This window comes from Melozone crissalis, unplaced genomic scaffold (genome assembly GCF_028551555.1).
Source record: "Melozone crissalis strain CALT ecotype California unplaced genomic scaffold, PUWL_Pcris_2 ptg000006l_1, whole genome shotgun sequence".
NCBI classification, from domain to species: Eukaryota; Metazoa; Chordata; class Aves; order Passeriformes; family Passerellidae; genus Melozone; species Melozone crissalis.
The window spans coordinates 41,407,054-41,421,892 of record NW_026535784.1 but is presented as its reverse complement, the minus strand read 5'-3'; the positions used below and the strand labels follow the sequence as shown (position 1 = coordinate 41,421,892).

The 14,839-nt window shown below is 42.8% G+C and overlaps 1 protein-coding gene across 2 annotated transcripts; it reads left to right on the top strand.

The window, feature by feature from the left end:
* The first annotated feature begins 765 nt into the window (after positions 1–765).
* Positions 766–14,442, top strand: ETNPPL (ethanolamine-phosphate phospho-lyase). 2 transcript variants are annotated; one of them, XM_054295806.1, is made up of 13 exons: positions 766–856; positions 2,266–2,384; positions 2,552–2,711; positions 3,589–3,663; positions 5,098–5,191; positions 6,261–6,377; positions 8,090–8,172; positions 8,668–8,893; positions 9,762–9,916; positions 10,645–10,734; positions 10,941–11,071; positions 11,953–12,020; positions 12,868–14,442. In XM_054295806.1, exons 1-13 carry the CDS (start codon positions 801–803, stop codon positions 12,997–12,999), a joined length of 1,506 nt encoding a protein of 501 aa, XP_054151781.1. In that variant the 5' UTR covers positions 766–800; the 3' UTR covers positions 13,000–14,442. The 2 variants fall into 2 exon arrangements, with proteins under 2 accessions (XP_054151781.1, XP_054151782.1); XM_054295807.1 differs by lacking the exon at positions 766–856 and adding an exon at positions 1,072–1,144.
* The last annotated feature ends 397 nt before the right edge of the window (positions 14,443–14,839 follow it).

The window sequence follows — 14,839 nt, the reverse complement described above, 5'->3', positions numbered from 1 at the left end:
TGAGCAAGTCGCTTCTTTTTTGCTTCTGTGGTTACAAAGTGATCAAGGACTAGGTATATTTAGATATTGCCTGGACCTCAGAGTGAACCAATGTATTTGAGCACCACGGCTCTTTAGGTACACGTACAAGACCTGGCAAGCTGTAGATCTTACTAATTTGCCTCACTTTTTAAGAAATGCAGAAATAGTGATACTGGCTTTGATGGGCATATATACCTCAGCCTACTCTTACAAACAGATTTGGGGACATAAGAGGCAGAGAGGAACATTGAATTATGGCCCCGATTTTGATTAAATAATCCGCTTTATGTTCCTCACCCCCGTCCCGCATGTTTGTGGCAGTGGCGCCGTGGCCACCAGGATGACCGAGGAATGGCAGGAATGGCAGGATCGCGCGTGGGAGCCGGACCGTCCCCACGCACCGAGCCGGTTGTTCCGCCAATTTGTGCTGCTCTGCACCCCTAGCAAAAAACAGAAACAAAACCTAAAAACGAACACAGCTCCAAGGCACAGGACTCACCCGCGGCTGGCCCGCCTCAGCTCAAGGGGAAACACGAGTCCCCCCGACAGGAAAGCCCAGGGGGATGGGGATGGGGATGGGGGAGCGGTCGGAACGGGACGTCCCGTCCTGCCCCGTCCCGTCCCGTCCCGGCGGGGCAGGCGGGAGGGAGGGAGGCGGGAGGAGGGGTTTGCCCGGGGCCGGCGCCGGGATAAGAGGCGGGGAACCCTTCGGCGACTCGGACGGACGGACGGTGCTCTCCGTGCGGTGCCGTGCCGTGCCGTGCCTGTCTGCCGGCGGGATGGAGGAGCTCTACAGCAAGGCGGAGACCCTCGCCCTTCGCAGGAAGCACATCGGGTAGGGGCGGCGGCGGGGCCGGGAGCAGGGCAGAGGGGAGGAAGAGGAGGAGGAGGAGGAAGGTCTGTCTTTGGTGACAGCTCCCGTCCGGACCCGTTGGGCAGCCCCTCCGGACCCAGCGGGGAGGGGGACATGGGCACACACAGGAGCTGCCATCCCTCTGGATTGCCGGGGCTCGGGGCCACCCGGAGTTCCCCAGGCGGGCGGAGGGATGCCGTCATTAGAGCAGTGCCCATCAAATTCGCTTTTCCAACAGATCAGAGCAAGCGGCCGGGATGTGGTACCCAGGTGTGCGTGTGAAATGAGGCTGCGCGGGGTCCGGGTGTTTTTGTGCGTGCACCTGCAAAACAGCCGTGTCCGCTGAATGAACCTGTTGCTGTTCCTTGAGCTGAGTTTAACTGAGGGAGCTGCCAGAGGTTGTGACCGACACTGATCAAGAAAAAGAATGTATCAGCAGCACAGGAAATTGTGTGGCTTTGCATCGCGGCTAGGAGCTGTGAGAAAGAAAGCAAACTACTTCACTATGCAAGAGCCACATTTACAAGTTCATAACCTCAGTATACCCAACAATAACTCTCAGACTTACCTGGAAACAACTGTGTTTATCCAAGTTCATATAAACACTGCTAAATGTTCAGAAGACTTTCCTTCTGCTCAGTAATATCATTCAACATAATTACATAGCTGGCACATTCTCCAAGAACAGGGGGGCACGGGGGGGGGGGGGGGGGGGGATAAAAGAGTGTTCAAAGAGTACTTTGGGGAATTTTATAAGGGGTTTGAGTTTTGCTGGAAGTCACTGTGATTGTGATGCTTATAAAATGCTGCTTTTAAAGATTTTTATCCAAAGCAAACAGGGTGAGAGTGTGAGGGTTTTAGGACCTGCTCAGCACCTCTGAAAATAAAGCCTGCAAGGCATTAGTGTTTGTTCTTGTCTGACTGTGACCTCTATATGCTACAGCCCTGCATTGCATAAGGATTTTTTGGCTATAGTATAAAACTGTGCTTAACAGCTTCCTTTAGTCCCAGAGAATGATTTGGCCATGGATGTCTGTAAGGCATGTAAACAAGCAGAGCTGCAGCCCAGGAACACGGCAGGACATATAAGGACCTGGAGCGACGTGCAGACACTGTTCTCCTGTGAAATCAATTGCAGGCAGAGTCAAGCTTTGAAAACACCCTTATTAAAGACCAGCTTCTGTTCCCACTGTGCCTGCCCCCAGGCAGGGGTTTTCACTGTGAGCAGGAGCCCCTGCTTGACCACCACCTGAATGACTCACAAGCTTTTAGTTTTTTTTGCAGAAGGAGGCAATTGTCTCCAGAGCTGCAAAAAAATCAACCTCCTCAATACTCAAAGGAGGGAGAAAAAGTGAGAAAATTAAAATAGTGTTATGTTTATTATGTTTTAGGCCTTCCTGCAAAGTTTTCTATGCCAAGGACCCTCTGAAGATAGTCCGTGCTCAAGGCCAATATATGTTTGATGAGAAAGGAGAAAAATACTTAGACTGCATCAACAACGTTGCACATGGTAAGCAGTTTGACTTGTGAGACTGCTTCTATTCCTCAATTTCCAGTAGGGATCAGGACACATTTCTGCCAAGTGGTGATGTTCACAGTCTTCTCTGAACATCCTTGTGTGGTTCAGTAATTGACTGAACTGGCTTGATAGTAATAACTAATAATTTTCTTCTTTAGTGGGCCACAGCCATCCATACGTGATAAAGGCTGCAACAAAACAGATGGAGCTGCTCAACACAAACTCTCGCTTCCTGCATGACAACCTTGTTCAGTATGCACAGCGACTCACAGCCACCCTGCCTGAGAAACTCTCTGTTTGCTATTTTGTTAACTCTGGGTAGGTCTGAGTTGTGGTTTTTTAAATGACTGTTCTTTATGACTATTTTGCTCCTGTTTGAGACAGACACTCAGGACAGCTTGGTCTAAATCTTATGAAGTAGGACTTAGTAACCTGCAACAAAAATATATCCAGCACTGATCGAAACTTACTTCCTATTTGGAGCCATCATATTTAGAGTGATGGCTCCAAGCAAGAGAGCCAAAACATGAAACTGGTCTTCTGAATGCTATGCAAAAAAAAAAAAAAAAAAAAAAAAAAAAAAAAGTGGGGGGAAAAAAGCAAGAAGAGGAAATTAATTCTGCAAATTGGTGAATGTTATGTACAGACTGAAGAATGCCTTCTGTAAATTGACAGATAACCTTGGAAACAAGTTAGTCTTCTTTAGGCAGATTGGTAGTCTGTGATCACTTACATGTCCATAACAGACAGCCTGTGAGCAGAGGAGCTGTAACAGATCAGGCTGGAAGCTTGAGTCTTCTTCCAGGGTGCAGATTTGTGATGGTGCAAGCACTGGGGAGAAAGGAGTTGTGGACTGTGGGAGATGGGGCATTGCTTTTTGAGGGTTAGTGACTGCACTGTGTTCTCAGCTGCAAATTGGCCTCCTTTGTACCAAGGGGAGGTAAATATCTACAGGCAAACTGGGGGAGGGAAAGAAAGCATCTCTTTGTTTGCTGTTTATACAAAGGGCTGTTTTATCTTTGCCCCCTTACACGGCACTTATAGTCTCAACCTTAGCAATGTAATCTGTAGAGTAACAGAGTCTGCTGTGTTGATTTCTTATATCCATGAGTCCCATGCCTTGCCTTCTGTCAGGATACCCTTTTTGTTGGAAGTGCTCCCTCACTGCTTTGCTGGTGTGCCTGTTTCCATGCAGGTCTGAAGCAAATGATCTTGCTCTGCGGCTGGCTCGGCAGTACCGTGGGCACCAAGATGTGATCACCCTGGAAAAGTGAGTAAACAGAGCAGCTTATGTGAGCACAGCCAGCAGCTCCTGCCTTTGCTTCAGAAGCAGCTTTGCAGCAACCCCCTGCTGTTTGTACTCCACTGCCTGCTGAAAGAAAAGCTTTGTTGCTTTTGTATTAGAACAGATCAGGAAATCCCTTTTTCACATTTGGATAAACACAAGTTTTGAAGATCTCTGAAAAATAAGCTTGTCGATCACCCCAGAAGGTCAGGCACCTGTTAGAGGGCATTTCCCACAGACTCCCAGAGCAATTCATGCCAGAGACTTAAATGTTGGTTTCAAAAGCAGTGAGTGGTCTGGCTACTGAGCTGCTCTGGAAAAAGTGCTTTCTCTTCATCACGCATTGCTGGACATGTTTCATTTCGCACAAATAAATATTCAGTGGTCAAGAAGAAAGATCCTGTAGTTCTGCAGCAGTGCTGCAATGATGCTCAGCTCTCCTTCAGTGAACACAAGTATGCACACAAAACCAAGGGACTGCAAAATCAGGAGGTGTTGGGAGGGCTGCCAGCCACAGGGTAGGTGGCTGACCACATTTGATGGTTTTCCTGTCCTAGATGCAGCTGTGGGTTTGGTGATGTTGCTGTAGTGCTGGATTTTCTTCTCAGGTTGTGATTAGAAAGTCCAGCCAGAGCAGATGCAGGGGCACATGTCCATCTGAGCAGCACAAAGCTGGTTTGACTCAGATATATTCAGATCCCTGTTAGCAACATACTAACCTATGTGTGTTCTACTAAGAAATCATGACACGTCTTTGGTTTGAGGTTTGATTCACTTCAAACTTATGGCTGAACAAAAGTGTTTACTATTCCCTGAATAAAGATGCTGCATGCTTTAGGCTCACAAGGCTGCAGTCCCTCATTTCTAAATCAGTTGGCTTCAATAGTAACCAGCTTTAGTATACTCTGCAGTATAAACACTTATATTCCAACAAAATCCTTTTCCTGACGGTGGCTTCTGCCAAACCCTCTCACCTGCAATGCCCTCAGGGCAGACAGTGATGGGCAGCTGCTGCATAAGGTCCCCCCTTCTCCATGCCATGCACACTCCTGAGAGTTTTCACAAGGGTGGTGGGGTCTAGCTTGCAAAGCTTGGGCTGGCCAGAGTGGGCTGGAAATGAAGCAGCTGGACCCCCCTTTCAGCTCTAGGAAATCAGTGCAGTCCAGACATCATCTTGGTCTGTCCCCATGTTGGCACTTGGTTTTATCCTGTTTCCAGTCTTGCTAGTGAATTAAAGTCAACAGCAATTTCATATTGTCTTTGAGGGAAAGACAGAAAATTAAATCAAGATCCCTTCACAAACAATGCTGCTGTGATGCAGATATGGTTACTATTCTGGATGATGTATAGGCATAGCTGTAAATTTGGCTCTTCTATACATTTGGTGAAAAGTGACTTGGATATTTAACACTCACACAGTGCTTACCATGGCCATGTTACATCTCTGATTGACATCAGCCCCTATAAATTTAATCAGCTGGGAAAGGACAGCAAAAAGGAGTATGTGCATGTGGTAAGTATGGTTTTTAGTTTGTTTTGGGGGTTTTGTGGTTTTGTTTTGTTGTTGGAATTTTGTTTGTTTGGTTGCATGTTTTGTTTTGGATTTGGGTTTTTTTTGTAATTTTGCCTGTTCTGCAGCATATTGTATTACCCACTTCTAGTGTAAATATTTTTCATTCTGTGGTGCTGATGCTAGTATGCATATGCTCAGCTGATTTCACTGGAATAAGTACAGCAAAATTGTTTGCTTTTGGATTTCTAAGAAGGTGTTCAGCTGTGGGGCTGATCACTTCCTTCATTGTGCTACAGGTTTTCTTAGTCACTGAATTGTATAGTTACACAGTTTGATGAAATTAGCCAATATCCATTGCATTGGTTTGGTTAGAGATTTGCATGACTTTGAGTCTAGTTCCAAAACTGGAAATGCAGATTGCAGAAGTTTGCACAGCTTGGGTTATAGGACTCCTGAGTGTCTAAGGGAGTGACAAACTTGTGCATCTTAAAAAGACAAAAATTTTTCTCTGTCTAGAAATGTACACCAAGCAGGCCTTTCCTGTCTAGACCTCCTTGTGTTAACCACAGTGCCAAAGTAGCATCCACCTTTCTGCACCACTTCCTGTCTCAGTTACTGAGACAGTGACTAACACCATTTGTAGAGGCTCCTAACACCATTTGTAGAAGCTTGAATGTCTCACAGATTTGTACCATGACTAAAATGCCAGGAGGGAAGTGACAGAATGGAGAACCCTACTGTCCAGTTGCTGAAAGGGATCTTCTCTGAGAATCTGAAATAAGGTGGTGGATGGGCACTCATTATTGTGTCTTGAGGGAGAGAAAGGACAGTCTTGAAAGGTGGATGAGGTAGATGATGGTTCTTACAGCAGCTGTGTTCAGTAATATTGGATTGAGCATGACAGGCCCAGATTGAGTTTAAGCTCCAGTAAGCATTTTTTCAATTCAGGCTGTACTAACTCTTATTAGCTATTTTTGTGAAAAGCCAATAAAGTGGAATAATAGAAAACTAAGCAAAATTTTCATAGAAGTATTTCCTTCATAACAAATAAATAAATTGATCTTTTCAGGCTCCTTCTCCAGATATCTACAGAGGGAAATACAGGGAAGACCACCCAGATCCAGCAAGTGCTTATGCTGAAGAGGTGAAAAAGATTATTGAAGAAACGCAGAAGAATGGACGCAAGGTGTGTGTTTTGTGCTCTAGAAATGCTGAGGCTTCACCTATTTATTTTGGCATGGGGTGTGTAACAGACAACTAAGGAACTTGTTTCTTTCCCAATTTCATGTGCTTCCCTCTCCCATCATTTTTCTATCATGGGTTCTGCTTAAAAATTGCATTTTTCTATCACGGTTCTCTGCCATTTTTCTATCTGATGCTTTATGATAATTTTTCTAGGCATCAATGAAAGGATCAATAATACAGTTGTATTTAAGCAGATGCAATCAAAGCTGTTAAATTTCTTATTTTATGCATTGAATTGGTAGATTGTTAATATAGTAGGGAAAGGTTTAAGACCAGCTGAGAAACTACATCACAAATTCTAGCAAAGACATAAAAAAATCCAGGACATGGAGAAAATCTATTGGAAAAAATCCCAATACTACATTTCTGAGCCTGTTTGGTTAAGTTGACTTTGAAGTCATATAAAAAGGTGAAACTTTCACTCATACACACTATGACCTTGATAAAAGTGGACTGGTGTACCTAAAATGTGTGTTAATCTTTTATATGATGGCATTAGTGTGTTGAGACTTGTAGGGCTTGATCCAAAACCCACTGAAGTCCCAGAAGACTTCAGCGGAGACTGGAGCATGTTCCCTTCTAGTCCAACGGGCTTACATCACGCCTCTTTTAGTTTCTTCATCAACCTTTTTTCTTTTTTATTCTCTACTAACGGATAGTTTTGTTTTTTCTTCCCCTGTTTCCTTTCTTTTGCACATTTCTTAGGTTTTGGTGGCATAGACCTGTGGCAGGACAAGTTGTGCTAAAGGCTAAGCCTCACAGGCAGTGGGAAGCCGCGCACTCTTTGGCCGCGTGCTCACGCGTAGCGTGCGGCTCTTTGCGCGTTACTGCTCGGCCTTGTTTCCAGGAAGACTGCACCAGCACAGAGACCTCTTGATGCTCAGGGAGGGGTTCACAAGTGGTGTGGGGATGCAATCCCTTAAATAGCAGACTTGTGCTGACACCTTGGGGTAATATTGAATCTCTCCTGCATAGACCTCTGCTGTTGGCAAGAAACGAATTTTGATGTTCCAGTGTGTCTGATCTGCTGTTCTTACCCTTCCTGACTCGAAATAACTTTCTTTTTCATTCCTAGCAACTGGAATTATTTCATCTGTAGAATTTTTCTCTTCTTTTGTCAAGTGCCTCGTGCTGACATGTTATTTGTGTAGTTATGCGCATTAGGCAGGGGTGCCCAAAGGCTAGCCACAGGTCATCTTACAGGTCAGCTGCCACCCACCTCCACCTGGTGTTCAGGATTAAACAAAAACCCACATACACCTGCAAGCTTTCTAACCTCTTAGGGAAGATGGTACACTCTGTTGTGTGTGTCCTGTAAACTGGCATTTTAAAATAAATTTATGTAGCTCCCAGGAGCTAATCCAGCATCCACTGACACCAGAAAATGTCATCCAGTTAAACACAAAAGATTAATGGAGATCCTTGCATTCCCATCAGGCTGCAAAGGTGGCCCTGGCTACTGCAGATTTGGGCACTCTGATTACAAAATTAATAAATCCTTTAGCCATAGCTGTTTTCAAGATCTCTCAGTTTTCCAGCCTATTGCGTGATTAAATTAAGGCCCACATTTAAACATTTGTTTCTAGACTGTTAGATGTCTCTGCCAAGGCCAAGTAGATGAACACAGCTCTCACATGAGTTTGTCTCTTGTAGATTGCTGCCTTCATAGCTGAATCCATGCAGAGCTGTGGAGGCCAAGTAATTCCACCTGTGGGCTATTTCCAGAAAGTGGCAGAGTACGTACAGCACTTCAGAGGGGCATAATGGGGAAATTAAAGAAAGAAATAGCTTTTTTCACTATAGACTTATCTAATCAATTCAGCTAATAACCCCTCCTGTTCTTGCCTATCTGTGGCTCATTTCTGCTTATTGGAGAGTATGATTTCAGTTCAATTTTTTATGGAGTATCAGCTAATTTTTAGCTAGATAATTTCTATTCTTTTCCTATCTTTAATCGTCAGCCATAAGTTTGATGGAATATGAAGTTAAACCAGTTATAATCCTACAGTACCATTACAGTACTCCTATTTGACATTAAAATGTCTTTTCTTTTTCTTATCATGTAGCATACTAAAAATTTCATAGCTATGAAATATCTGTAACTGTATTCTTTCTTTTTTTCCTAACTTGGTCTCACACTGCAGAATTTCTGTGATGCAGACTGCCTTGTCCTTGATTGCCTACCTGTGTTCTGCAGCACTAGACTCTCAAGGTGTTGTGTTTGTTCTCAGGTATGTGCGTGCAGCAGGTGGAGTGTTCATAGCTGATGAGGTCCAGGTTGGCTTTGGCAGAGTTGGGAAGCATTTTTGGGCATTCCAGCTGCAAGGTGAAGACTTTGTGCCTGACATTGTCACCATGGGAAAGCCCATTGGCAACGGACACCCCATGTCTTGTGTGGTCACAACGAGGGAAATTGCTGAAGGTTTTGGTGCTTCTGGACTGGAGTATTTCAATACAGTAAGTTCATAGGTGAAGCTTTGCCCTTTTTATTTTTCTTTTGGTCTGCATCTACCAGTTAGAAGTTCTCCAGGTGATCCAGATAACATCTGCAGCAATCACTGCATCACATTACCAAGAGCTTGAGCCAACCACAGTCTAGATCTAAAAGCAAGTGGAGAAGCTTTGAAATATGCTCTTTATCAAGTGTTACATCATCATATGGACCAGCTCAAGCTCTCTGGCAGGTCATGCATCTCAGCTCATATCGATACAGATAAATTCTTCCTTATGTCTCTTTCCCTCTTCCCACTCTGAAATGGTGATTATGTAAAATTCCATTTTCTAGGATAGGCTCTGTGCTGGTGGAGCTTATGACCTGGCAGACCTGGCTCTGCAACTGACACCTAACAAAACAGTGACCCTTTACCAGAAAATATTTCATCTGTGTGCATGCCACAGAGGTTCAGTCTTCTCGTTTACTGAGCCTGATTTCTGTTCCTGTGACTCGGCCTTCTTCCCAGCTACCATGAATTCCCCTGTTTCAAATGGAGTTTATACTCTCTGGATAAAAAGATATCAAATCTACCACCCACTGCTCTTCCCAGGGGCATTTTGCCTGCGTGTGCATTCAGCTGAATTCTTCAGTCCTGAGTACTTCAAATTACTGCAACCTGGAGCAGAGGAAGAGGGGGCCCTTCCCTTGTCCATATGTAGGGGATGGTGTTCCACAGCCTGAATGCCACAAAATCCCCACCTTTCTGAGCTTTCCTCATGACATGCCAAGCAGGAGAGGGCAAGTGAAAATAACGTGGATACCCGCAGGTTAATGTTTTGTTTTGATAGGTTTGGATTTTGATGACATGTTTTGCTTTGTCTTTGCTTTCAGTTTGGAGGCAATCCAGTGTCTTGTGCCATTGGCTTGGCTGTGCTGGATGTAATAGAGAAAGAAGATCTCCAAGGGAATGCCACACGTGTAGGAAATTATCTCCTGGAGCTGCTGGCTGAGCAAAAGGAGAAGCATCCCTTAGTGGGAGATATCAGGTGGGTTCATCACAGCAATGTCAGAGCAGAAAATGCAGCAAACTTGGTGTGAGTGGAACTCAGAAAAATGCCATGATTTTACTACTCCTCTCTTTTAAAATGGACTGCCCAAAACTGGTATTGAAAGGCAATATATATATATATATATATTTTTTTTTTTTTTAAGTTGTCCATCTGTCTGTTTAATTACTTACAAGCATAGTCACTAAAAAAGTTCTGGGAGAGCAGGAGAAAGAGCCATCCACATGCAATAACCAAGATGTCAGCACATTGTTGTACTTGTGCAGACCTTGTTAAAATCTCTGGGATTTCCTTGAGAGATGTTACTATGGATTTTCCTCATCTCATGTTACTGCCATTGATAATTGCCTCCAGGTTTTTTAGGGGGAAGAGGTTGGGTTGCAGGGGTTTTGTACTTCTTTTTTTGTCTCCCTGGCTTGTGATTTTCAGGATAAGCATGAAAGAAGATTATTCTGTCATTCTTATCAGGCCACATAGCATTAATGAGCCAGGTAAATTTATTTATCCATAAATACCTGTTATCCCATTTTATTGTGTGAAGTTGCCAAAAGGTGACCAAAGACAGTCTCCCCTCCCATTCTCCTTCCCCCTTTTGCACCCCAGGGAAGGGAATTGCAGTTGTTAGAAACAGGTATTGCATTTGCAGCAGGAGGTTTGGGCTACTGACACTGGATTTCATTTCTCTGTACTTTTCTTTTCTACTCCAGGGGTGTTGGATTGTTTGTTGGAGTGGATCTGGTGAAAGATAAGCAGAAGAGAACTCCAGCCACGGCTGAAGCCCTTCATCTTATTTACAAGTAAGTAGCTCTTAAAGACTGTGTGCAGTGATCAAACCCTCCTAACATTTTCCAGCAGTTAGTCATTAATTTTATTTTCAGTTTGTGTAGTTTTTTGTGACATAATACTAAAAAAAGAAAACTTTCAAAATCTGTCTTAGCTTGAAGGAAGTGACAGGACACAGTTTTATACCTGTATCTAACACAGGTGTTTCCTCTTTCCACAGACTGAAAGAGCATCAAATCCTTCTTAGTGCAGATGGACCCTACAGGAATATTTTAAAATTTAAACCACCAATGTGTTTCACAATGGAAGATGCAAAACATGCAGTGGAGACTCTTGATGCACTTCTTACAGGTATGCGTGCTCTAGGCTCAAAGGAATCTCTCCTTTGTTTATTTCCCAATGAAACACCATCACAGCCTAGGCCATTACATGCAAGGGAAAGTAACCAACTGCATTTTTTACCATTCATCAAACTGCTATTTTTAATGCCAATTATTATAAATATATACAAATACCCCCATATGAATTTCATATAAACTTTTAGACAAAATCCTGCTCCTGAGCCTTTCTCTTACAGACTCAATGGTATTACTCATTTCTGGTCACATGTGCTGTTTGTTAAGGAGTGAATATATTAAATTCAGCACAGGCCTGAAAGACACTGCAGACACACTGGTGTAACTTTCCATAATGTGCTCTACTTTTTCTTTTTTCTTTTTGTTTATTTTTTAACTAGAGTACTGTAACCTGATTGTCTCACTCAAATTGAGCCTGAAGGTTTTCAGGCTCTATTTTTTTTTTTTACCTGAGGACCAACCCAGGGGAAAATAACATCAGTTATACTATTAGCATGAGGGCTCTTGGAGCCTGTTATACATTAAAGGCTCCCATCTTCTGAGAATAGAACAACTAAAGTTAGACTTCCGTTAACCTTCTGGAAAAAGGCAGAATTCCACTCTGAAAGGTGTCTCTGATACCGCATGCTACAGTCAAGTTGCTAATTTTATTCTTTTTTCTAAATACCCCCAAGGCAGGCAGTCTTGACAGATTAATCTCATTGCCTCAAAAATGTTTTAGGAAGTATTCATCACTCTTCAGTTATTCTTCTGTGTGATAAATGCCCAGAGGAATAGTTGATTTTTTTTAACTTCAGGCAGCTACTAAATTGAGGGTATGCTTACGTCCCCCCACTTCTTTTTAATTTAGTATTTTTTTATTACTTTATTTTTCAGAACTGGAAGAGGCCACTGGAATGAAGACAGAAAATAATGCATCTACAAATGTGCAGTGTAAAAGAAAAGTATGTTTTAATTTTTTTAACTCTTTTTCAGATAAGTGTTTGGCAAAGCAAGTATAAATTACTTTGGTAGATCATGCTTTCATTTTTGGTAGTGTGAATGGCTCTGTGCCTTGAAACTGAGCTTGGAGAGTAACTCACTGCTAGAAACATGAGAGGATTTGTCCTGTCTCACTGGGGTAAATCTGAAAAGAGCTGAGTAATCCAGACCAACAACATGTTATAGAAAAGCCACCTGCCTTATCTGCTTGTGTGCAAACAACACCACCCAGACTTTGGGCTACGCAAAGTCATGAGCACTGCAGTCAGCAGCTATTGGTTCTTGGTATTACATGCCACTGAAAGATATTTGGCTTTCTCAGCAAGCCTGCAGCCTGGAAGGTGGCCAGGTTTTCAGAGAGTTCCAAGGATTTTGTTTCCACCATAGCTCTTTGAGTATGAATGGCTGACGCACACCCAAATTAGGACTTCTTAGGTTGAACCCCAGCTCTGGATAAATCACATATGATTTCTCACAGCCTTAAAAACATGTCACCCTCTCTACAGGAAAGTCTGCTGAGCTGTCCCTTGGTGGGTTTTCCACTGGGGGATGGGAATGCAATAGCTCAGCTGCCATGGGGTGTGAGAGTTAAGCAGAGACCTGATGAGAAATTTGCCATATATCTAGATTTTACTAGGTTTGGAGTGCAAGCCTACTCTTACAGACATTTTTACACAATCAGTTCAATTTTTTTCAGAACTAAGAAGTTGTGGCAATAACAGAGAGTCAGGCAGAGCTACCTAATGGGAACCAGGTCCAGGGGGTGGAAGACACACACGTGCCTCCACTGAGATGTCCTTTCTGTTTCAGACCACTGAGGAGAGTTCTCAGCCAGAAGGTGCCAGTGAAAGCATTGGCCACTTGAATGGAGCTGCCTGCCGACAAGAAAATGGGATTTATTCAAAAAAACGCTCAGTGCCGAGTAAAAGGATAAGAACATGAAGAGGGACAGTTTCTTCACTCAGTTTGAATTTGTGTCCGTCTTGCTTTTGAGATGAAGAGTGCAATAGTCTGAGTCCTAGGATCTGTTTGAAGCCTAGTCATGCCTTTCATAAACTGCCTGGATTCCTATTAGCTTCAGTAGGTTTAAAATACCTTTTCAGATACATGAGAACTGTGCCATGTGGCCTGAAATCTAGATGTCACAGAATGGACAAGTGATACAAAAATACCTTGGTGCTGATGGCAGGTGTGACATAGGTACACAAACTTGGTGAAAACTGCAGATTTATCCATATTATGCAGAATCTGATTTGCTTAACTGTCATAAAGCAAATGCCAATCCTATTAAGTTTAAACATATATGCTTAACATGCTATTTTTACAATATTTTAAATTTCAATATGTAATATTGAGATGTTAATTAGTTCCCATGTTTTAATGGCTGAATTCACTAAACAATGCTTGAGAAAGAAATCATTATTATCTTCTAGTGTATCTTAGGTCCTATGGACCATATTCCCAGCTGATGTAAATTGGAGTAGCTTTGCTAATGCCAGCAATGCTCTACTAAGAGTCTACAACTCTGTGTGTAGAGACACAATGTCTGTGCAGGGCACTCTCACTATAAATTCAAGGAAAATAAAGAATCTAATTTTCTATGAATAAAGAAACGTTTATAAATATTTATATAGAGTAAGATTTTAAATTTTTTTCCCTAGAGTTTATAGATTGGATCCTATCAATCTATAAAATATGCAAGTAAAGTATATGTAATTTCAGACACACTGATTGATTGAATTTAACCTGAAGGTGTCTAAAAATGAGGTTCCCAGGGACAGCCTAGTTTGCATTCCCATGGATTTGAGTTGTTTTGAGTGTCATGGGAATTTCTGCCTGATCCTGTCAAAGCAGTGCTGGTACTTCTTGTCAGTGGTGATGAGGAGTTGCACACCAGTTCCATGGGATTCTGACACATAAATGGTAACACTGGAGAGGTTACTGAAGGGAGGGGACCACTGCATAAACCATGCATGCAACCAGTGCTGCAGGTAATTCAGGCTGACCTTCCTCACTGCCAGTGTTAAATTTCAATGACAGCACACAAGCCCTGCTTCTCTTTCTTAATACGTGAACAGCTCCATGCTATGGAGGACACTGAGGGCTTTCCAAGTAGTTTGTACTTCAGAAAAAAATATAAAGTGTATTTATTTCCTCTTCAATCTCAATACCCTAAATTCTGCTGTTTCCTAATTGCTGCTAATTATCCTAGTGATATATGACTGAAAATTGAGCACTTTATCTAATTTCATGTTTTCCACAATTTGCTACATTTATGTCCATGTTTCTGGTGTAACTCTTTCCAACATCCTCAAGCTGGCTTATTTTCTGTTTCATGATCCTTGAATAATTCTTTCATAAAAATAAATCTCTGGTTTGTAATTATGATGTCCTACACAAAGAGAGGTTTTTGTTTTGTTTTGGTTTTGGTTTTGTTTTTATTTTATTCTGCAGTAACACCTACTTGCTGAGGGAAGTAACCTCAGTTTTAGCTGGAGGTTGTCCCCATGCCAAGGCAGAACTGACTAGGCTGTGTTTCCCTGAGGCACTCAGCTGTTGGCAGCTCACCCTTCAAGCCAAATGTTGCCTCAGCTGCCACAGTTCATTCCCTGCTAACTCTACACCAGGAAGGACAGGTCTTTTCCAAAATGAAAGTACACAAAGAACTAAGTTAACTTTATTTGGTATGTCTAAAGGCACAGTTTAAGTCACTCCCTGTATGGAGTGCCACTACTTATATTTCACCTCATCCCCTCTGTGCAGCAGCAAGCAAGCAAATACT

Coding starts and splice junctions, on each gene's coding strand:
- ETNPPL (XM_054295806.1), top strand. CDS start 801: ATGGAGGAGCTCTACAGCAAGGCGGAGACCCTCGCCCTTCGCAGGAAG. Junction 8,894..9,761: donor GACTGGAGTATTTCAATACA/GTAAGTTCATAG, acceptor CTTTGCTTTCAG/TTTGGAGGCAATCCAGTGTC. Junction 10,735..10,940: donor GCCCTTCATCTTATTTACAA/GTAAGTAGCTCT, acceptor CTCTTTCCACAG/ACTGAAAGAGCATCAAATCC.